General features: G+C 51.2%; 1 protein-coding gene across 2 annotated transcripts; it reads left to right on the top strand.

The window, feature by feature from the left end:
* Nucleotides 1-303: 303 nt before the first annotated feature.
* LOC115841903 (immunoglobulin omega chain-like) lies at nucleotides 304-22445 on the top strand. 2 transcript variants are annotated; one of them, XM_060310188.1, is made up of 4 exons: nucleotides 304-349; nucleotides 434-768; nucleotides 21623-21656; nucleotides 22126-22445. In XM_060310188.1, the coding sequence occupies exons 1-4, from the start codon at nucleotides 304-306 to the stop codon at nucleotides 22443-22445; spliced, it is 735 nt and encodes a 244-aa protein (XP_060166171.1). The 2 variants fall into 2 exon arrangements, with proteins under 2 accessions (XP_060166171.1, XP_060166172.1); XM_060310189.1 differs by lacking the exons at nucleotides 304-349; nucleotides 434-768 and adding exons at nucleotides 11358-11508; nucleotides 21412-21463 and having other exon boundaries at nucleotides 21535-21656.
* The last annotated feature ends 475 nt before the right edge of the window (nucleotides 22446-22920 follow it).

The following is a 22920-nucleotide window of genomic DNA, read 5'->3' on the forward strand; positions in this document are numbered from 1 at the left end:
TCAGGGGGTTGTTGAAGTTACCCCCTCAGGGACTCAAGCCTGGCCTCCTGGGCACTGGCCCGCGAGCTCCAAGCAGGTGCTTCCTCCCTAAACGCTTCCATGGGGCCAAGGCAGGAGCTGCAAAGGCCACCACGGGGCCGTCCCCCTAACCAACAATGCAAACCCAAGAAGTCTGGGATGGCCACTGGGAACTGGGCGTGCAACGGCCCCACCCCTGGGAGGGCGGAGGAGGGTGCTGGCGCAGCCCCGCGAGGGCCCGGGGCCCCAGTGCACACTGGAGGCAGAGCTCTGCTCGGCTGCACCATGTCCTGGACCCCTGTCCTGCTGGCGCTCCTGGCCCACTGCACAGGTGAGGACCCCCAGAGCTCAAGGCCCCCGGCCCCTTCCCTTGCCCTGCTTTGCCCTGGATGCCGACATGCTTCTGTGTCTCCAGCTTGTGGCCCTCAGCCGGTGCTGAATCAGCCGCCATCCGTGTCCTCGTCCCTTGGAACCACGATCCGCCTGGCCTGCACGCTGAGCAGCGACCATGATGTCGGTGTTCACAGCATCTACTGGTACCAGCAGAGGGCCGGCCACCCCCCAAGGTTCCTGCTGAGATATTTCTCCCACTCGGACAAGAACCAGGGCCCCAAGGTCCCCCCTCGCTTCTCTGGCTCCAAAGACCTGGCTAAGAACACAGGGTATTTGAGCATCTCTGATCTTCAGCCGGAGGATGAGGCTGTGTATTTCTGCGCCGTGGGGGCCGGGGACATGGAGCAGGGGCCGGAGATGCAGAGAGAGAGGAGGGAGGAAAGGGAGCCTGCTGCTCCAGCCTCCCAGGCACCATAGGACACGCTTACCTTGAACCAAAGGCAGAAGGGCACGCCTCCCCGAGGAGAGGGCGGTGTGGCGAGGAGGGTGGGGTCTTGGGCTGCCCCAGGTGAGGAGAAGCTCCTGGAAACCCCTTTGGAGGCTGGATTCGGGAATTAAATCTGCTTGTGTCTTGGGAATTTGTTTTGCTGGGTGGTCTGAATTTGTTCCAGGGAGGCCCCAGATGTTCTGCGAACAGTCAGAATGAGTGGGACGCACCCAAGACCCAACCAGGGTGAAGGTCTCAGGAGACCTGGCCGGTCACGGTCTGCTTGGCCGGAACCCCTGGTCTTGTGGGTCCTGGGAGGCAGGGGGCTGCCATAGCATCTTGGGGGATGCCCCTGCCAGGGACAGGACCCCCTATTGTCACCTGATTGTGCACAGGGTAAGCAGCTTAGAAAATGCCTTCATTGGGCCTCTGGGGAGGAGAGCTGTGCCCAGTGATAGGGGTGGTCTAGGTCCTCCACTGGGCCAGATTGCTCTGCTGTAGAGGGGCTGTCCTGTGCACTGCAGAATGTCGAGCAGCATCCCTGGCCTATACCCACCAAACAACCTCCTGCCCCTCGTTATGACAACCAAAAATGTCTCCAGGCATCACCAAAGGCCCCCAGGGTGGCAAAACCACCCCACCTGAGAAACACTGGTCTAGGAGAGAGAAAGACGTTTCCTCTTCTGTGCAGGAAAGCGGCAGGGCTGGAAAATATTTTCTGTAAAGAGCCATGTAGTAAATATTTTTGGCTTTCTGGGCCATGTGATCTTTGTAGCAACTACTCATTTCTGTCCTTATGGCTCAAAAGCATCCACAGACAATATGTGGACACGCGGGCATGGCTGTTTCCTATTAAACTTTATTTAGAGAAACAGACAGGGCTGGGCTGGATGTGACACTCAGGCCATACTTTGCTGACCCCTGCTCCAGAGAAACACCCGGTTCCTGCCTCTAGGTTTCAGCCAAACCACACTCGGTGGGGTGATCAAGGTCACTCCTCCTGCCTGAGGACTCCAGGATACTAACCCTCTGGACCCTTGGAAGACCCGGGGGCAGGAGGGATACAAGGCGTGTGCGTGGCCTTGCCAATGAGCTTGTTGGGTAAAGAGGGAACAGTGGGTTCTTGCTACCCTGGCCCACATCTGCACCCTGAGCCCCTGGTTTCCAAAGGCCATCTAGGTGGTCCCCAAAGAACTCTGTCACCTGCTTGTAACCTGTTCTTCCCTTGCTTTCATCCTTTGTGATTCTGGGATTCCAAGCCACGACAAGAAACCCAGAGAGCAGGGAGTCAGGTCAGCTCCTCCATCATCCCAGCACGCCTGCCTCACCATATTCCTGGAGGATGGGACCTTGGACCCAGGCCTCGGGCCAGGCAGAGCATGAGTCTTAGCTCTGGTCAGCCTCAGAAGGGTCATTTGGATGCTAGGCCAACATTTCCAGTGTTGTTTGTAAAGAGGACAATAATAGTACCAATTAATTTCTATAAAATGCTTAACCTGCACTTGACTGTAACGTGTGCTCAACAAAGTAGTGGTATCATTTCCTCATCAGTCACCAGGCCTGGCCTCCCCCTTGTCTAAACCTTTCCTTTAGTCTGAGTCATTTCTTACCCGGCCAAAATCTGACCTCCTGCCCATCATCCTGCTGCAGCCTGGATCCTCCATTCCTCATCTTTATTACTCCCAGATCCAGCCTTGCCTGCACTCCTCCGCTCTAGCCTCGATTGTCTCCCACCCTCAAAGGTACGGATGCAAGCCCCATCTGCCATTTCCAATTTTCCGGTGGCTACATTTTTTAAAAAAAGATAAAAAGAAACAGATGAAATGATGTTTAATAGCATATTTTATTTAAACCAATGCATTTCAAATATTATCATTTAAACATGCAATGTACAATTAGTTATGAGATGGTTAACTCTTTTTTCATACTATATCTTCAAAACCCAGTGTGTATTTTATACTCGGGGCTCATCTCAATTTGGACCGGCCACATTCCAAGTGGTCCACGGTTGCCTTGGCTGTGACAGGACAGTACAGGTTGAAGGGGTAAAATTGACTCCATGTTGTGACACAGCCTCTGGAGACTGGCCCAGATTCTGTCCCAAGTCCCATTTCTTGTGCGCTGCCCTCACCATCTGTTTCTGCTGATGCTCTCGGTTGCTTCCAAACCTCTGTCCAAGCCATCTACTTGCCAGTGGACTTCCTGTCCCTTTGCCATGACCCCCAGCTGGCTGCACTGACTCTGGGGTCCGCAGTTGTCTCCACTGTCACTCCTTGTGCAAGACTTCCTTGACCTCTTTATGCAGTTAATAACTTCCTGCGATGTGCAAACATCGTGTTTTCCTAACTATATTTAGCACCTGCTGCGCAGCTCTGAACTTAGTTTGCAAGTCTCTCTCCTCTACTAATCCGTAAATTCTCAGTGGGAAGGACCTCTTCATCTCATTTTCTGGGTCTGATATACACTGATAACAGAGTTGAGTAAATGGATGTATAGACGAATGCACGACTGAATGAATTCTTGGGTCCCAAAGACTTCATCATTCCGGGACCCCATTAGACAGCTGGGGTCATTGCGATTCCCTAAGAAGGGAAAACTTGCAAATCCAGTGATCATATCCAGTAATCAGGAGTGATGTGGAAGGAAAAGATTGAAAAATGTCAATGCAGGGAAGGGAACATTTGGGAAACTTTCTGAATTGTTAATGGAGGTGAGAGATGTTGGAAAGGGTGGGGTTCCCAGATTGTTGGGATTTGCTGCCTGGTACCCAAAGAGCTTCCCCACCCCCAAGTATCACAGCAGGGTTCCTGACTGTGATACAGAACAGGGGTGCAGGGATGCTGAGAGCTGTGGTCTGTGCACAGAAATGCTTGACGCTGCTCCCAAGTCTGACCCAGAAACACAGAACCCAGCAGGCTTGGACATGTCACCAGCGGTACTGAAGACCAGAGGCCTGAAATTCTGACCTGGGTTAGACCTCCAAATCCTCAGTGGAGAGGATCTGAGGAAGGCCCAGGGGTCTTGGGGGATGGAACGTGCCAGTCAGACAGAGTGAAAATGCAAGGGCTCTCTGTGCACACAGAGGCCGGTGTGGTTGTGATGGGATTGTCACAATGAGCTGGGGCAAGTGGCCCCACATAAAGAGGGGGGTGGGATTAACACTGAGACGCCCTTTAGGGCATGAAGGGCCCTTGCGTCTTATTCTAAGTTGCATCACAAAAATTTTGTGATGCACGCCCAATGACCAAATTCATTCATTCACGACGGGATGTAAAACGAGGATATTTTCATTCTAGCAAAACTATGAAGAAAACGTCCCCTCCTCAATGATTTAGGCACCCAAGGGACTGTTCACATAGTAAAGGCAGGATAAATGTTTGATCTTTTTTCCCTTTATTTACCAGTCATAGAAATCACAAGTCAGTGTGCCAGCATCTTCCAGGCTCGTGGGCACAAGATATTTGAGGTGTTTAAATCCATTGCAATTATGGTAAGTTGTTCTGTCTTTGGGCAGCACAAGCCCATTCAAATTGGTGTCTAACCAGGAACATGACAATGTGTCAAAAACAGTCCATTTACGTTTGTCTTTAAAAAATTTGTGCCAAGGTACCTTCACTCCAGCTAATTCTCTAAAGGATGATGATTTTTTTTTTTTTTTGGCGTGTGGATCTTTATTATTGTTGTTGTTGTTTTCTTTTAAAAAAATTTTCCCATTCATTTTTTATTAATTTAATTTTTATTTTATATTGGAGTATAATTGATTCACAGTGTTGTGTCAGCTTCAGGTGTACAGCCAAATGATTCAGTTATACATATACATATATCCATTCTTTTTCAGATTCTTTTCCCATTTAGGTTATTGCAGAATACTGAGTAGATTTCCCTGTGCTATACAGTAGGTCCACATGGATCATCTATTCTACAAACAGCAGTGTGTATACGTCAATACCAAACTCTCAATTTATCACTCCCCCCAACATTTCTCCCTTGATAAACGTTAAGTCTGCTCTCGATGTTTCTGCTCCTGAGTCTGTTTCTGTTTTGTATACAAGCCCACCTGTGTTGGGTTTTTTTAGATTCCACATGTCAGTGATATCATATGATATTTATCTTTCTCTGTCTGACTTCACTTAGTATGATATTCTCTAGGTCCATCCATGTTGCTGCAAATGGAATTATTTCATTCCTTTTTATGGCTGAGTAATATTCTCTTGTGTGTATATGTATATATATACACACACACATCACATCTTCCTTAAAAGGACAATTATTATTACACCCTAAATGGAGAAAGAGCACAAGAATGTGAAAATTTTGAAATCCTCCATGTGATACTGGTAGTTACTAAGCCAGGATCCCAAATAGTTTACTCACCCAAAAGAAGAAAAATTAAGGATAAGTTCAGGATAACAGTACCCACCTTACACCACTCTCTCAAAATTAAAGAAATAAAAATAAAAAATAAATAAAGTTAAAGCTCTGTTTCATGCCCTCAAGGCATAATGGTGCCGGAGGCCGGGAGTTGGGAGCAGGGTTCTCCTCCGCAGGACTATTTGGACTGCAGCTGAAGGAGGTGGTGCTGGGAGGGTGGTCGTCCTCACAGGCCGACCACGACCGCTCCTCTCCCTCCCTCCACTTCCAGTGACTGCCGTCCACCTGGGGAGTCTGCAAAAGCCCCTCAAACCCGAACCCTTCTCTCATTTCCTGCATCTCATCGGTACGTCCTTGACCCAGAAACGCGGCTTCCCGGGGTTCTACCCTCCGACAATCCAATTCAACCTCAGCTTCAGTTCAGCGGACGTCAGAGCTGTCCCTGGGAATCGCCCCTCCGGCCGCGGTGACCACCGACGGCCTCCATCACCCACTGGACAAGTGCAGACACCGCGACCAAGGCCGCCAGGGGGCAGTGCAGAGTGCCCTTTACACCCCGTTACGCCATGTGGGTCCACAGGCTGGCAGCGGCAGCATCACCCGGGAGCTTGTAAAAAATGCCATGTCTCCCGGTCACCCCAGACCTGCTGAGTCTGAACTCGCATTTTCACAAGATCCCTGGTGGTTCCACGCACGTGAAAGTCTCAGAGCACTTCCTGCGCCCTTGTCATCTGGTTCAACCTCACTAAGGCACTCTCACCCATGTGGGCAAGCAGGTGATGCTCTGGAGATGCTTCTCAGGAGCACCTGGAAACCAGAAGCAACGTAACAGGTGTGCCTGTACGCACAGAGCACGCTCACCTCCCACGGTTGACCTCTGGCTCCTTCTGGCTCAGAAGCGCAGGCCCTTCCCTCCCACTCAGACCCGGATGTTTGGACATTTCGACCACCCTCCAGCTGTGGCTTCGCAGCCCTGACTCCCGGATTGCACCTGCCCTCCTGGCAGCCCCGCGCCCCACACCCCGCGTCCACTTTCTCAGCCCTCTCCCGACGGAAACTGGAGGCCTCTCCCTGGAGGGGCTATTGCTGCGGCCTTGGTTTCCTCAATCCCACGGACCACCCCTCACTCTGAGCTTTGCCGCCCAGGGAAACAGGGATATGGCGCTGCCAGCAGCACCTCTCTCTCCGTCAAAACCGCCTGCCGCAAGGACTACTGGATGAGTGGGACTACTGATTTGTTTCTTGTGAATCTGTGTAGACCCAGGCCTGAGAGATGCCTGAAATGCAAACGACCCTCCATAAAAGGGATGAATGTTCCCTGGGAGGTGTGACCAGGGCCAGGCGGCAGTGCTGCAGGCATCGGAGAGCAACAGGAAGGAGGGGGCTCTGCTCCTGTTTCTGCTCTGAGCCGCCTGAAGGGGGCGCCCACGGCGGGAGGCACGTATGGGGCCAGTTCTGGGGCCCTTACCACATCTCAGACCCAAAGGCAGAGCCAGCCTTCCCTGAGGCAGGAGGGCAGAGGGAGAACCCCTGCGGGGTGTGGGGAGCCCAGCGAGATGGCCGCGCCCCTAACTGGGACCAGCGCCTCAGATGCACAGGGAGCCACAGCAAAGACAGGAGGGGTCAGGTTTGCATGAGCCACAATGAGAGGGTCTGGGAGGTCCTGCCCAGCTCCAGGTGCAGAAGACAGAGCTCGGGGCATCTCCACCATGGACTGGACCCCTCTCCTGCTCCCCTCCTCACTCTCTGCACAGGTGCTGCGCACGGCCCGCCCCCCCCCCCCCCGCAGCTGCTACAGGATCAGCCTGAGGGTGGGAGCCCCTGGGAATGGGCCTTCATCTTCAAGTCCCCTCTCCCCTCCTCTCTCTCTCTCATTTTAAAAAATATTTATTTATTTAACTAAGATGCACCGGGTCTTAGTTGCAGCATGTGGGCTCCTTAGTTGTGGCGTGTGAAATCTAGTTCCCTGACCAGGGATCAAACTCTGGCCCCCTGCATGGGGAGCGCAGAGTCTTAGCCACTGGACCACCAGGGAAGTCCCCTCTCCTCCTCTCTTACAGGCTCCACGGCCTCCTATGAACTGACCCAGCCACCCTCAGTGTCAATAGCCCCCGGAACAAGGTCAGGATCACCTGCTCAGGAGGTAACGTCATGCATAAACATGCATCTTGGTACCAGCAGAAGCCGGGCCAGGCCCCTGTGTTGTTCATCTATGACAATAGCAACCGGCCCTCAGGGATCCCTGACCAATTCTCTGGCTCCATTCAGGGAACACAGCCATCCTGATCATCAGCGGGGACTGGGCCGAGGCCGAGGCTATTACAGTGCCATCTACCATGGCAGTGGGAGCCGTGACTCATGGTGACGTGACAGACGGGGACTCAAGGCACAAAACTGCCCCCCCCCAGCCACCCCGGCCTGGTGCTCACAGTCCACGCCCACTCCTCCCCTGCCACCTCCACCCTGGACCAAGAAGGTTCTACTCCTTCTCCACCCAAAGTCACATCACTGCACCTAAACAAGGCCCTAACTTCCAGTGTCCTCGTCTGGGAAACAGGAATCATAATGACCAACCATGGGGTGAGCTGTGTGAGCCAGGGTTCTCTAGAGAAACGGAACCAGCAGGATGTGTGTGTCTATAAATAGAGATTTATTTTAAGGAATTGCTTACATGGTTGTGGAGATGTGAGTCCAAAATCTGCAGGATGGACCAGCAGGCTGGAGACCCAGGGAAAAGGGGCAGTGAATCCATCTGCTGCAAAATTCCTTCTAGCTCTGGGGAGGTCAGTCTTTGTTCTCCTCAGGCCTTCAGATGATTGGGTGAGGCCCACCCATATTAGGGAGGTAATCTGCTTTACTCAAAGCATCAATTTCATGTTAATCCACTGATTTCAGTGTCAATCTCATCCAAATAAACCCTCACAGAAACATCCAGAATAATGCTTGACCAAATATCTGGGCACTGTGGCCCAGCCAAGTTGACACATAAAATTAACTCTCACACTGGCCTTAAATAAACAAGGGTGACTACAGTGTCACTCTCACATCGAATGAAACCTCCAGACCTCTGGGCTTTGGAGAATGTTTTCAACCTTCCACAGTAGCGGAGACCACCCCCAGAGAAGGGCTTGGGAGTCATACAGCAGATCTAGTGATCCCAAGAACCTGGAATTTTCTAGAACGTTCACACCTGGGACTTGGAGAAGATGGACCCACGTGTCTGCTCTGGAGACGACTTGGGAGAGAGGAATCCTGGTGGCCACAGGAGGAGTCTCTGGGGACTGTGGGATGGAGAATGGGCAGGGGGCTGACCAGGAGGAGGCAGGGGGTGCCCTCTGACACGGGAGCAGGGCAGAAGTGACTGGACATGACACACTCCTCTGCTCCAGGGGAGACGGGTGGGGGCGGGGCACAGAGGAGCCAGGGACCCTGAGCAGGGGGTCTGCTGAGCAGGACATCTGGACCCAGACCTCTCTGGCTCAGCCTGAATCCAGCCCTCGGCCATTCTCGGTCCAGGGACGGGGTGGGGACAGGCCCAGGAGACCAGAGCTGCAGCTGCACCAGCTGGGAAGGCCCTGCCTATCCCCCGAGGGTCTCCAGGGACCAGCCAGACCCGGATTTCCAACCATGGCCACCACAGGAGGATGTGGTTTGTAGCAACAGCAGGTGCAGGGCAGGTTATGGGGAGTAGCTGGGGTCACTGAATTCAGGGACAGCCCCTTCTTCTCCCCGAGACCTGGGGCTATCCTCGGGGGAACCGCAGCTTCTGGGCCCCGGGCAGTGGGTGAGTGTCACACCCACACAGGGGTGCGGGGAGGGAGCAGATTCAGCCTGGACCCTGGCAGGAACCCCACCCCAGGCCCCAAGGTACAAGGAACCCAGGTATGAGGCTGGAGTGGGCCAAGCACCACAATGGGGAGAAGCTGGACTGGATCAGGGCCTCCCAGGGACTCCCCTATACCCCATGTCACGTGTCAGGGCACCCGCACCCAGTTACCGTTCAGTGCTGGCCCATCTTCCCAAGGACCGTGAGGTCTTGGGATGCAGTACCTGGCCTCGGGGATGCCCGGTCAGCGTGTGTGGGACATGAGGATCTAAGCAAAGTCACATCGGTCCACGGAGTCTGACCTCACGGTGGCCTTCTTGAACTCCCTGTGATATGGGGAAATCAGTCTGTCTGCTACGCATCCCATGACCACGGTAGGACAGATGCCAACAGGATGTCTGGAATGGCCCAACTCCACTAGGGCACGTGGCATCCATGAAATTCACTCTGGGGGCCCCTGGGGAGAACCTCACAGAGATGGACAAACCATCAGGACCTGAAGCAAAGAGTGGTTTCAAACACGAACTCCATCCAGTTTGAACTTGAACTCAAGTTCAAACACAAACTTGATGTGCAAGGGCAGATTTGACAAGGAGCTCCATCTCCTACACACAACTGGACCAGGACTGCGTTTTCCAAAGGTTTTTCTATCAAAGGCCCCAGTAAGAAATGCATTTCCCATCACTATCCAGTGTGTATCTATGTTTTCGGATAACTGAGGCAGGACCCCACGAACCAGCTGCCCCCCCCTCACGTGGACGTCCTCTGTTCTCCGTCTGCTCTGGATGACCTCACTGTTGCAGGACTCTGGCTGCACCTGACTGAATTGGTTCCACAACCTCTGGGAGTTGCAACACAAAATTTGAAAAGTGGCAGTTGGATAGCATCAGGGATTCGTTTGTTTTTTGATGGCTGATGGTTTTCCCAAGCCACACCAGATGGGCCAGCTCCCCATGATGATAATAAGAAATATAATTATAGTCATCCTCCATCTGTGTTGTGCGTGGAGCACTTCCCAGTTTAAAAAGCACGTTGAAAGTACAAATCCCGTCTGATTCCACTTAGTCCCTAGAGGGATCAAAATCATAGAGACAGAAAGCAGAATGGTGGTGGGGAATTCCCTGGTGGTCCAGTGGTTAAGAGTCTGCTTGCACTGCAGGGAGTTCAGGTTCGATCCCCAGTCGGGGAACTAAGATCTCGTAGGCTGTGCAGGATGGCAAAAAAAAAAAAAAAGCAGAAGGGTGATTCCCAGGGGCTGGGGAGGCGGATGGGAAGATCGTGTTTAATGGGGACAGAGTGTCAGTTTGGGAAGGTGTGAAAGTTCTGGATGTGGATGGTGGTTGCACAACCATGAGAAGGGACTTAATGCCACTGAATTGTACACTTAACAGTGGCTAAAATGGTAAATTTTATGTTATGTATAATATTCCTGAGGCATCACTGCAGGCAGCACCAGCATAGAGCCAGGCCCTCGCTACCCAAGGTGGGCTCAGTGCCTCTTTTCTGCCCACCGCCCACCCCACCCCAAAGCACAGGGTCCCTGGGCGATGATGCATCCAGATGTTGGGGAGGCAGGCAGGCTCCCCTGGACGGGAGAGGGAAAGGGGAGCCTCACAGAAGTCCCCACTGTGCACCAGACACTCTGCTCGTGGTGGTGACCTCTGGATAAAATCTATGAGCGTGTGTGTGTGTTTGTGTGTGAGACACGATGGGGCGGGGGGAGTGAGACCATGAGGTGCTGAACACAGTTCATTAAACACACCATTTTATAATGAAATCACGATTCCCTGACTTGAAACCGGCTTCTTGCTAAACCTGCACCTGTTTCCTCCCCTCTCACCACCCCCGCCCAAGGCTGGTCGGAAGAGAAGCCCCAGCCTCACCCTGCTGAACTCAGGCCTCGGCTGCTCCTCTTCCGCTGGCACTCGGCCGCCTTCCTGGGCCTCTCCAGGCCCCAGGGAGATGCTACACAGGCGCCCTTGGGAACTAGGGCAGGAGCAGATGTGTCCCACCCAGGGTCCCAGGGGTGGGGCCGGCAGGGGCTGCAGTGTGAGGCGGTTGAGCCCTGGATTCCGACCACAGCAGAGCAGTTGGCGGGTGCCCCTCTTGGGAGAGGCCCCCAGGAGCAACGGCCATGGGCTCTGGAGGGGGCCGGGTGCTGGGGGCAGGGACAGAGAAGGCCCAAGCAGAGGCCAGGGCCATGTGGGCCAGGACGCACCGGGACGGCTACTGCCAGAGAGGGGAGCCGGGGGCACCTGCCGACACCCCTCCAGGGAGCCCACGCCAGCGGATCGGCCAGAGGTGCCTTTGACCTGAGGGCACATGAGGCCCAGGACAGGCCAGTTGGGCTGTGAGGCCCGCAGGGGTCAGAGCTGTGTCCCCAGGCACAACTGGCCTCTAATAGTGCTGGGCCTGGCCGTGGGCGCCCATGGCCTGCTGCCCCCGACGCCAGCACCGCAGAGCACGGCCCCCCGCAAGGAAACCCCGGCAGGAAGCAGCCCTTGGAGCCTGTGGCACAGGTAAGGGGCCGAGGGAATCATGGGGGGACATGAGGGTTCCTGCAGGCAGAACTGGGAGTGGGGACAGAGAGCGGGTGAGGGGAGAGGGGCGAGAAGGGAGCATCAGCTGGAGAGGAGGGGCCTGGGCAGACGGTGGCTTTATTTGAAGGGTTGACATTTTGTCCAGTGTGCATTTGTTTGAGTTAATTTTTATTTTTTTATATTGTATTAAAATATTTATCTGAATTACTGAGTTTTTTGGTGCCCCTTACATTCTGTACCCAAGATTAGTGCCTCGCCCACCTCGCTCTGGTCCTCAGGGTAGAGCAGGAACAGGGAGGCAGGGGCAGGAGGGGGCAGTGGCTGCTGTCATCCTGGGATCCCTGGGGCTCCTCTTAGCTGGTGAGCCACCTCCTCGCCCTTCCCCTGGCTGGGCAGGCTCTGGTCCCTGGAGCACCAGGGCGCAAGCTCTGGCTGAGGCTGTGTGGTGAGGGGACCTTCCCTGGTGTCCCCGGGTCCCCCAGCCAAGGACCACCACCTGCGACTGGTCCCTGGGAGACCAAGCCCACCAGGGTGCAGGCACCTCCGTGAGAGAGGCCTGGGCGAGGGTCCGTGGGGGCCGCAGTCTGCCCGTGCTGCTGCTGTGTGACCCCAACCCCCTCCTCTCTGCTTGTGGTGGGAGGTCCCTGGACAAACTGCTGAGCATCTGGGACCATTTGTGATGATCAGTGACACAGCAGCACATTCATCGTGGGCACTGACCATTTAGGGGCAGAACCTCCCTCTCAGTGGCCCCACAAGGCAGGTCCCTCTGTCACCCCCAATTTACAGGGATAGAGGCCCAGAGAGGTGAGGCAACTGCCCAAGGTCACACAGCTGGTTCTGACTCCAACGCCCAAGCCTCCAGCTGTCCCCATCCCTATCCCCTAAACAGACCCGGCTGACAAGTCCGCCTCTCTGAGCCTCAGTTTCCCCCTCTGCAAAGTGAGGGGTCCTAGTTGGATGAGGGCCTTGCAGCCTGACGCCTGCCCCAGGGATGCTGGGGCCGCGGTGGTGAAGGTCTGGGACAGGAGGAGTGGAGTCTGCGGCACCAGCAGCACAGCCATGGAGGTGGGTGGGTGTCTGTGAGTGTCAGGTCAGGGCCAGCACCGCAGCGTCCGGTAGGGACTGCACAGCCAGGGCAGGATCCAGGAGAACACGAGGAGAGACGGACCTCCATCAGGTCAGGCCCCAGCTCAAGGTCCAGGGAAGAGGGGCCCGGCGACAAGCACCACATGCAGCGCGCTGCCTGCAGGACAGAGGGGGCCCCACTGGGGTTGGAGTTCAGGTCAAGGGGTCCACCTGGGCAAGGCAGCACAGGCACAGAACCCTCAGGAAGCGCCCGGGGGTCCACAGGGCTGCGGCACGTGGGTCTGAGAAGAGGCTAGAGGGGCGGCCAGGCCCAGATGTGGAGGACCTGTCCCCGGAGGATAGACTTCATCTGGGGGGTCCTGGGGAATGTTTGCAAGGAAATGTGACTGGAGTTGGGTGGGTGGGAGGGGGCGGGAAATCAGAACTAGAGAGGCCTCAGGGAGGTGGGTGTTGTCATGGGCAGAGTGGACAGAGAGCCTGACAGAGACAGGAGGTGAGAGGACCAGGAGAGGGAGGAGCCAGGATGCCCCCTTGGCTTTTTTGCTGCAAGTTAAGAGAATGCTGTGTCCTGTATTTAAAAAAAAATGGTCCAAGAGAAGGGATGGTCTGCAAGAAGTTGGTCTTCCCCGAGGACATCCACTCACCCGACAGACCACTCAGGGTCCTCAGGGTGGGCCCGAACCAAGGGGGTCATGTCCAGGCATAGGGCAGACCCATGGACCATTTTAGGAGAAGTAAGATGTTGGGGGGGGATGCCCGAGCTGGTCTTACAGATCCAGGGCGCTGACCCATGATGCAGGGGCTCCAGGCAAAGGGAGCAAGGGGTGCTGAGGAGGAGAGTTGAGGTGCACAGACCCGCAGGGAGCATCCAGAGCCAGGGAGAGCGGGGTGCAGACCATGGGGGTCTTGTAACCCAGTCCTTTATACTGGGGTCCATGAGGAGTCATTGAGGGATTTAAGTGGGGAGCTGTCAGAATCAGGTTTGTGTTTTGGAAAAATGGCTCCAGATCAGAGACCACTGTGAGGGCAGATTAGAGGATGGAGAAGAGACGTGGAGAAGGGGCTTTGGCCAAAGCCTGTGCCTTGGGGATAGGGAGGAGGTCCACGGTAACCAGGTACCAAGATCTCCTATGAAATTCCCAAGTGAATTTAAAGTGACGTTAGTGGACTGTCAGCGGGAGGCTGAATTTCTGGAACAAACAATTTCTGGAATAACATACCAAGACTCATAAAAACATACATTCCTTTTTATTATTATTATTATTTTTGCTGTACGTGGGCCTCTCACTGCCGCGGCCTCTCCCGTCGCGGAGCACAAGCTCCAGACGCGCAGGCCCAGCGGCCACGGCCCACGGGCCCAGCCGCCCTGCGGCACGCGGGATCCTCCCGGACCGGGGCACGAACCCGCGCCCCCCGCATCAGCAGGCGGACTCCCAACCACTGCGCCACCAGGGAAGCCCCATACATTCCTTTTAATCAAGCAATTCCACCTCTAGAAATTTATCTTGATGATATAATCAGAACTTCAGCTAAATACTGTAAGTGTGTTCCTGGGGAAGAAGTGGAAACCTAAATGTCCAATGATAAGGGAAGGTAAAGTAAACTATGGTACATTCATGGTAGGGAGTATTACACAGTCATTTGATACGGTTTTTTGGACAACTGTAATGACATAATAAAGATTTTTATAAACAGGTTGCAATATGTCATACTAGCACACTGCTTTTGTTTTATTTCGATTTACAGAGTAAAATTCATCCTTTTTGGTATTAGCAGTTGTATAAATTTTAATAAAACTGTAGAGTTGTGTGACCCTCACAACAATCAAGATACAGAACACTTCCACCCCCCACCAAAATTTCCCTGCGCCCTCTGTGTAGTCAATCCCTTTCTCTGCCCCAACCATGGAAACCACTGATCTCTTTCTGATCCTATAGTTTTGCCTTTTCGAGATATAAACGGCATCATGCAGTATGTAATCTTTTTTTAAATTAAACTTTTTATTTTGGGATAATTGTAGGTTCACATGCAGCTGTAAGAAATAATACAGAGGGATCCCATCTACCCTTCACCTAGTTTCTCCCAACGGTAATGTCTTGTAAAATAAAAAATCACAACCAGGATATTGACATGGACACAGTTAAGGTACAGAACATTTCCATGGCCACAAAGATTCCTTTCTAGCCACACCCACTTCTCTCCCTCCCAAGCCCCTGCTAACTCTGGCAACTACTAATTTGGTCTTCTTTTCTAATTTTGTCCTTTCAAGATTGTTCTATAAATGGAATCATACTGCATGTACCCGTTTGGGACCGACTTTCTTTCTTTTTCTTTTTTTAAAAAATTTTTATTGGAGTATAATTGATTTACAGTGTTGTTAATTTCAGGTGGACAGCAAAGTGAATCAGTTATAGATATATATAGGTCCACCCTTTTTTAAATTCTTTTCCCTTATAGACCATTACAGAGTATTGAGTAGAGTTCCCTGTGCTATACAGTAGGTTATCATTAGTTATTTATTTTATATTTAGTAGAGTGTATATGTCAATCCCAATCTCCCAGTTTATCTCTCCCCCCATTTGCCCCTTGGTAACCATGTTTGTTCTCTACATCTGTGACTCTATTTCTGTTTTGTAAATAGGTTCATTTGTACCATTTTTTTAGATTCCACATATAAGCGATATCATATGGTATTTGTCTTTCTCTGACTTATTTCACTCAGTAAGACAATCTCTAGGTCCATCCCTGTTGCTGCAAATGGCATTATTTCATTCTTCTTTATGGCTGAGTAATGTTCCATTGTATGTATGTACCACACCTTTTTTTTTTTTTTTATCTTTATTGGAGTATAATTGCTTTACAATGGTATGTTAGTTTCAGCTTCACAACAAAATGAATCAGTTATATATATACATATGTTCCCATATCTCTTCCCGCTTGCGTCTCCCTCCCTCCCACCCTCCCTATCCCACCCCTCCAGGCGGTCACAAAGCACCGAGCTGATCTCCCTGTGCTATGCGGCTGCTTCCCACTAGCTATCTACCTTACGTTTGGTAGTGTATATATGTCCATGCCTCTTTATCGCTTTGTCACCGTTCTTTATGCATTCCTCTGTGTTGGACATTTAGGTTGCTTCCATGTCCTGGCTACTGTAAATAGTGCTGCAATGAACATTGGGGTGCATGTGTCTTTTCGAATTATGGTTTTCTCTGGATATATGCCCTGGAAGCGACTTTCTTTACTCAGCATAGTTTTCTGGCTGTTCATCCAGACTGTTGGTTGTACACACTTCGCTCCTTTTTATTGCTCAATATATTCCAAGTACGTAACCATATGAGTCTGGCTTCTTTAGTTCAGTATAACACCTTTGCAATTATCCAATTATCCCCTTTATCTAGAGTTTGTTCCTTTCTATTGCTAAGTAGGATTCCATCTATGAACGTATCAGAGTTTATTAACTATTCACCAATAGAGGAACATTTGGGTTGTTTCCAGTTTGGGCAATGATAAATAAAGACAGTATGTACATTTGCATACACGTCTTTGTTTGAACATGAGTTTTCATTCCTTGGTTAAATACCTAGCAGTAGGATTTGATTGATCAGAGGGTAAGTGTATGTTTATATAAAACTACCGAACAGCTTTCCAGAGTGGCTAAAACTTTTTACATTCACACAAGCAATGTGTACGAGTTACAGTTGCTCTGTATTCTCCCCAGCACTCGGTACTGTCAGTGTTTTAAGAAATTGAGATAAAATTCTCTTAAAATAAAATTCACTTTTTTTTTTTTTTGGCCGTGTAGCTTGTGGGACCTTAGTTCCCTGACCAGGGATCAAACCCGGCCCCCAGCAGTGAAAGCACCAAGTCCTAACGAGTGGACCACCAGGGAATTCCCAAAATTCACTATTTTAACTATTTTAAAATACACAATTCGGTGACATTTAGTGCGTTCACTATGTTTTGCGACCATCACCACTATCTTTTTCCTGAGTCTATTAATCACCCCAAAGGAAACCCCAAAGCAGTCCCTCTGCATTCCCCCAATTCCCCAGCCCCTGGCAACCAGTAACCTGCTTTCTGTCTCTATGAATCTGCCTATTCTGGGTATTTCATATGAATGAAATCATACAATATAAGACCCTAGTGTCTGGCTTATTTCACCTAGCATCATGTTTTCAAGGTTCATCCATGTTGTAGCAGGAGTCAGTACGTCATTCTTTTTAAGGCCAAATAATATTCCTTTTTTTGTTTTTTAATTTATTTATGTATTTATTTTTGGCTGCGTTGGGTCTTTGTTGCTGTGTGCTGGCTTTCTTTAGTTGCAGCTAGTGGGGGCTACTCTTCATTGGGTTGCGCGGGCTTCTCATTGCAGCTAGTGGGGGCTACTCTTCATTGGGTTGCGCTGGCTTCTCTTGTTGCAGAGCACGGGCTCTAGAGCGCGGGCTCAGTAGTTGTGGCGCACGGGCTTAGTTGCTCCGAGGCTTGTGGGATCTTCCCGGACCAGGGCTTGAATCCGTGTCCCCTGCGTTGACAGGCGGATTCTTAACCACTGCGCCACCAGGGAAGTCCCAATATTCCATTTTATGGATATACCACATTTTGTTTATCTGTTCATTAGTTAATGTGCTATTTCCACCTTTGGGTTATTGTAAATAGTGCTGTTATGTACATTCATGTCAAGTGTTTTTCTGAGTATCTGTCTTCAATTCTTTTGGGTAAATGCCTAACAGTGGAATTGCTGGGTCACATGGTAGCTTTACGTTTAACTTTTGAGATTGGCCAAACTGTTTTCCACAGTGGCTGCACCATTTTACAATCCTACCAGCAATGCACAAGGGTTACAGTTCTCCATATCCTCACCAACACTCGTTATTTCCTTTTTTTATTATTGTTATTTTTATATCCATCCCACTGGCTGTGAAATGGTATCTCATTGTGGTTTTAATTTGCACTTCTATAATTATTAATGATGTTAAGGGTCTTTTCAAGTGCTTGTCCGTCATTTTTATATCTTCTTTAGGGAAATGTCTCAAGTCCTTTGCCCAGCTTTTAAATCAGTTGTCTTTTTGTTGCTTTGTTGAGTCATAAGATTTCTTTATATATTCTGGATACTAGACCCTTATCAGATATATGATTTTCAAATTATTTCTTCCATTCTGTGAGTTGTCTTTTCACTTTCTTGATAATGTACCTGGAGGCACAAAAGTTTTGAATTTTGATGAAGTCCAACTTATCTATTCTTTCATTTATTGCTTGTACTTTTAGTGTCATATCTAAGAATCTGCTGCCTAATCCAAGGTCATGAAGATCTACACCTATGCTTTATTCTAAGAGATAGTTTTAGCTTTTACACTTAGGTCTTCAATCAATTTTGAGTTTTTGTGTATGGTATGAGGTAGGGGTCCAACTTCATTCTTTTGCATGTGGATGTCCAGTTGTCCCAACACCATTTGCTGAGGAGATTCTTCCTTTCTTCTTTCCTTCCTTCCTTCCTTCCTCTCTCTCTCTCTCTCTCTCTCTTTCTTTCTTTCTTTCCCACACCGCAGGGCTTGCAGGATCTTAGTTCCCTGAACAGGGTATCCCCTGCAGTGGAGGCATGGAGCCCTAACCACTGGACCGCCAGGGAATTCCCTGTTCTTTTTCAAGACTGTTTTGCCTATGGGAGTCCTTTGCAATTCCATGTGAATTTTAGGATCAGCTTTTCCATCTCTGTATGATCACCCACTGAGATTTTGATGGGGACTGCATTGGATCTGTGGATCACTTTGGTTAGTATTGTCCTCTTTCAAATATTAACTCTTCCAATCCATGAACGCAGGACATCTTTTCATTTATTTAGGTCTTCTCTAACTTCTTTGAACAACATCTTGCAGCTTTCAGTGTACAGTCTTTCACCTCATTGGTTAAATTTATTCTTAATCAATACCATTGCAAATGGAATTGTTTTCTTAATTTCGCTTTTTGAATTGTTCACTGCTAGTGTGTTGATCACGCACCTGCGGAATTTATTTGCTCTGTATATAAGATCATGTCATCTGTGAATAGAGACTTTGAGTTACTGTCTAGTATCCTTTTTTTTTAATTAATTAATTAATTTTGGCTGCACCGGGTCTTAGTTTTGGCACGTGGGATCTTCGTTGTGGCAAGCAGGATCTTTAGTAGTGGCACACAGACTTCTTAGTTGCAGCATGAGGGCTCTTAGTTGCGGCATGCATGTGGGATCTAGTTCCCTGACCAGGGAATGAACCCGGACCCCCTGCATTGGGAGTGCGGAGTCTTACCCACTGGACCACCAGGGAAGTCCCCAGTATCCTTTCATTGCACTTTTTTTTTTTTTTTTGTGGTACGCGGGCCTCTCACTGCTGTGGCCTCTCCCATTGCGGAGCACAGGCTCCGGATGCTCAGGCTCAGCGGCCATGGCTCACAGGCCTAGCTGCTCTGCGGCATGTGGGATCTTCCCTGACCGGGGCACGAACCCGTGTCCCCTGCATCGGCAGGCAGACTCTCAACCACTGTGCCACCAGGGAAGCCCTCATTGCACTTTTTAAATGCACTTCTAGATTGCTTACTTGTGTTATATATCTAATATTCTTATAATTTTAAAACAATTAAAAATTTAAAGCAAAAGATCTATATTTGCGTCACAAAACCAACCACAGCTAACTGGGCCAGCTTAGCAGGTGGAAAGCACACTGGTCTGATCCTCTGGCAGAGATTCTTGCATCCAACGAGCCCCAACTCAATGCTGCATCTTTGTATGAGTTGGGAATTTAAATCAGCAAAGGCAAAACCTGGAACTTCTTGTGGCTTTGGAGTCTCTGAGGGTGGTTCTGTTGTTTCTTAATTATTTTGGGCCTTGTTTTAAATTTAAGAAGAAGTATTTAGATGCAGAATCTAAGGACAAAATTTTCTGGCCTGGGAGTGAGAGCACTCATGGTCACCTGTGACAAGGTAAAGACAGAAAAAGAACTGGAATAGGAGAAAAGTGGTCAGTCTCATGTGGAAGTGGTGAGTTAGAGTTTCCTGTTGGGCATCCAGCTGGAGATGATCAGTAGGCAACTTAAGTGGAGATGAGGAAAGGGTTTGGAGCTGGAATAGACTCGAGCCTCATCATGTGGGCACATTGTGGGAAGATGGCAAAGAAGGAGGACCCAGGGAGGCAGTCTGGGGATCCGTAGCCATGCATGGGTCAGGGGAAAGGGAAAACAAAGAAGGAAGAAAGTGGGGGTCACAGACATCAAGGAGAACCAAGTCACTGGAAAGAGGAGCCAACCCTATGTTACATCCTGCAGAGACATTAGGTACAACAGGAACTGGAGAGGGACCTTAGACTTGACCCAGATGAGGGCCCTGTTGTCCATCACCTGAGAGATTTCAGGGAGAGATGGGGTGAGAGCCAGAAGGGCCCTGGCATGTCCCAGAATGTAAAACACTGCTTGTTAGGCAAGTGTTCGGGAGCCATTGTTGGTTGGATGGATGGATGGATGGATGGGTGGATGAATGGATGGATGGATGGATGGATGGATGATGGATGGATGAATGATGGATGGATGTTGGATGGATGATGGATGGATGATGGATGGATGGATGGATGGATGGATGATAGATGGATGAATGGATGGATGGATGATGGATGAATGGATGGATGATGGATGGATGATGGATGGATGGATGGATGGATGGATGATAGATGGATGAATGGATGGATGGATGATGGATGAATGGATGGATGATGGATGGATGATGGATGGATGGATGGATGGATGGATGATAGATGGATGAATGGATGGATGGATGATGGATGAATGGATGGATGATGGATGGATGATGGATGGATGGATGGATGGATGGATGGATGATGGATGGATGGATGGATGGATGATGGATAGATGATGACGGATGGATGATGGATGGATGATGGATGGATGGATGGATGATGGATGGATGAATGATGGATGGATGATGGATGGATAGATGGATGATAGATGATGGATGGATGGATGGATGATGGATGGATGATGGATGGATGGATGGATGGATGGATGAATGATGGATGGATGGATGGATGATGGATGGATGGATGGATGATGGATGGATGAATGATGGATGGATGTTGGATGGATGGTTGATAGATAGATGGATGGATGATGGACGGATGGATGGATGATAGATGATGGATGGATGGATGGATGGATGGATGATAGATGGATGAATGGATGGATGGATGATGGATGAATGGATGGATGATGGATGGATGATGGATGGATGGTTGATAGATAGATGGATGGATGATGGACGGATGGATGGATGATAGATGATGGATGGATGGATGGATGATGGATGGATGGATGGATGATGGATGGAAAAACAGATGGACAGAAAGACAATGATCTGAAAGATCCAAGAAGGCTTCATGAAAGAGGAGGAACTGAACTGCGTCTCAGTGAGTGGAGATAACAGGGCACGGGGGCCCCACATGACCTGGTGTCCACAGGCCCAGGAAGAAAGCTGCCTGGCTGGACTGTGGGAAATTATGGGGGAAGGAACACCCAGAAGCCCTAAAATGAGGCCAGAAGAGGTCAGGCAGGTCCAAGCCAGCTCAGGACTCACTCTGCCACACCACATGGCCACCCGAGGGGACTCGGCACTCAGCAGCACCATCAGCACTGAGGATTCAGTGGTCACAGGACAGCCTCAGAGTTAGGGGGACACACTGGGTGACAAGGTGAGAGTGGCTCCTTCCTCAGACAGGGGGCTGGGCATGGGGACACCCAGGAGTGCCCCAGCCTCGCGGTGGGGGCTGGCTGCCCACCCCCCCCAACCTGAGGACACAGCCCTGCCTGCTACAGCCCTGTTCCCGTCATGCCCAGCAGTTCCCTGCTCCATCCTGGCCCCCGGGGGACAGGCCCCAGGTGCTGGCCTGGCGGGTTTTGGTCCGAGTCTCAGTCACCGTGGTACGTCTTTGGCAGCGGGACCCAGCTCACCGTCCTAGGTAAGTGGCTCTCACAGCTTTCCCAGCCTGTCCCACCCTCGGCTGTCTTGGGAAAGTCAGTTTTTTCTCTCCGGGGGCTGCTTCCCCTCTGCCCTCCCAGCTTAAGGACCGACCCCCACCTTTCTCCTTGGGGCCTGGGGAGGCAGATTGGTCTTGGGGTAACCGGCAGGAAGGACCCCAACAGCAGGAGCAGCCACCACCAAAGTCCGACAGGGATCGTAAGGAGGGAGGAGAGCTGCTTTGGTTACACACGGGGACACTGAGGCTGCACATGGGACAGCTTGGCCGGGTCACCCGGAAGAGTGATGTGGAACAGCTTCTTGGGGGCTGTCTGCTGTCCAGGGGCTGAGTGGGAGGGGGGACAGAGAAGGCAAGCAGGGCCACCATGGGGACACTCACAGAGGCCATGATGGGGGTGGGCAACCCCAGACCCGCCCCTGCATCTCACACCCCCTCCTCTGTCACACAGGTCAGCCCAAGTCTGCACCCTCGGTCACTCTGTTCGCGCCCTCCACTGAGGAGCTCAAGGCCAACAAGGCCACCCTGGTGTGTCTCATCAACGGCTTCTACCCAGGCAGCGTGACGGTGGCCTGGAAGGCAGGCAGCACCACCATCACCAGGGGCGTGGAGACCGCCCAGCCCTTGAAACAGAGCAACAACAAGTACGTGGCCAGCAGCTACCTGGCCCTGACGGCCAGCGAGTGGAGATCTTATGACAGGGTCAGCTGCCAGGTCACGCATGAGGGGAGCACCGTGGAGAAGACAGTGGCGTCCTCAGGGTGCCCTTAGGTCCCTGGACCCCCCACCCTCCGGGGCCTGGAGCCACGGGTCCCCTGGGGGGGACTCCCCTCCCATCCTGGTCCCCCCTCCCATCCTGGTCCCCCCAGCCCTTCCTCCTGCACCCAATCAACTCTCAATAGAATGTTTTCATCGTTATTCAGAAATCTCTGCTCATTTCTTTCTTTCTTTTTTTTTTTTTTTTTTGTCGTACGCGGGCCTCTCACTGTTGTGGCCTCTCCCGTTGCGGAGCACAGGCTCAGCAGCCATGGCTCACAGGCCCAGCTGCTCCGCAGCATGTGGGATCTTCCCGGACCGGGGCACGAACCCGTGTCCCCTGCATCGGCAGGCGGACTCTCAACCACTGTGCCACCAGGGAAGCCCTCTGCTCATTTCTTTTTTTTTTTGTCTCTTATTTAATTTGCACTCTCCAGAATTCTGGGGGTGGGGTGGGGAATCCTAGGCGCCAGTGAGAAAGTAACTAAAG

The sequence above is a fragment of the Globicephala melas genome, chromosome 13 (genome assembly GCF_963455315.2).
Source record: "Globicephala melas chromosome 13, mGloMel1.2, whole genome shotgun sequence".
Classification (NCBI taxonomy): domain Eukaryota; kingdom Metazoa; phylum Chordata; class Mammalia; order Artiodactyla; family Delphinidae; genus Globicephala; species Globicephala melas.

Coding starts and splice junctions, on each gene's coding strand:
- LOC115841903 (XM_060310188.1), top strand. CDS start 304: ATGTCCTGGACCCCTGTCCTGCTGGCGCTCCTGGCCCACTGCACAG. Junction 350..433: donor GCTCCTGGCCCACTGCACAG/GTGAGGACCCCC, acceptor CTGTGTCTCCAG/CTTGTGGCCCTCAGCCGGTG. Junction 769..21,622: donor ACATGGAGCAGGGGCCGGAG/ATGCAGAGAGAG, acceptor TCACCGTGGTAC/GTCTTTGGCAGCGGGACCCA.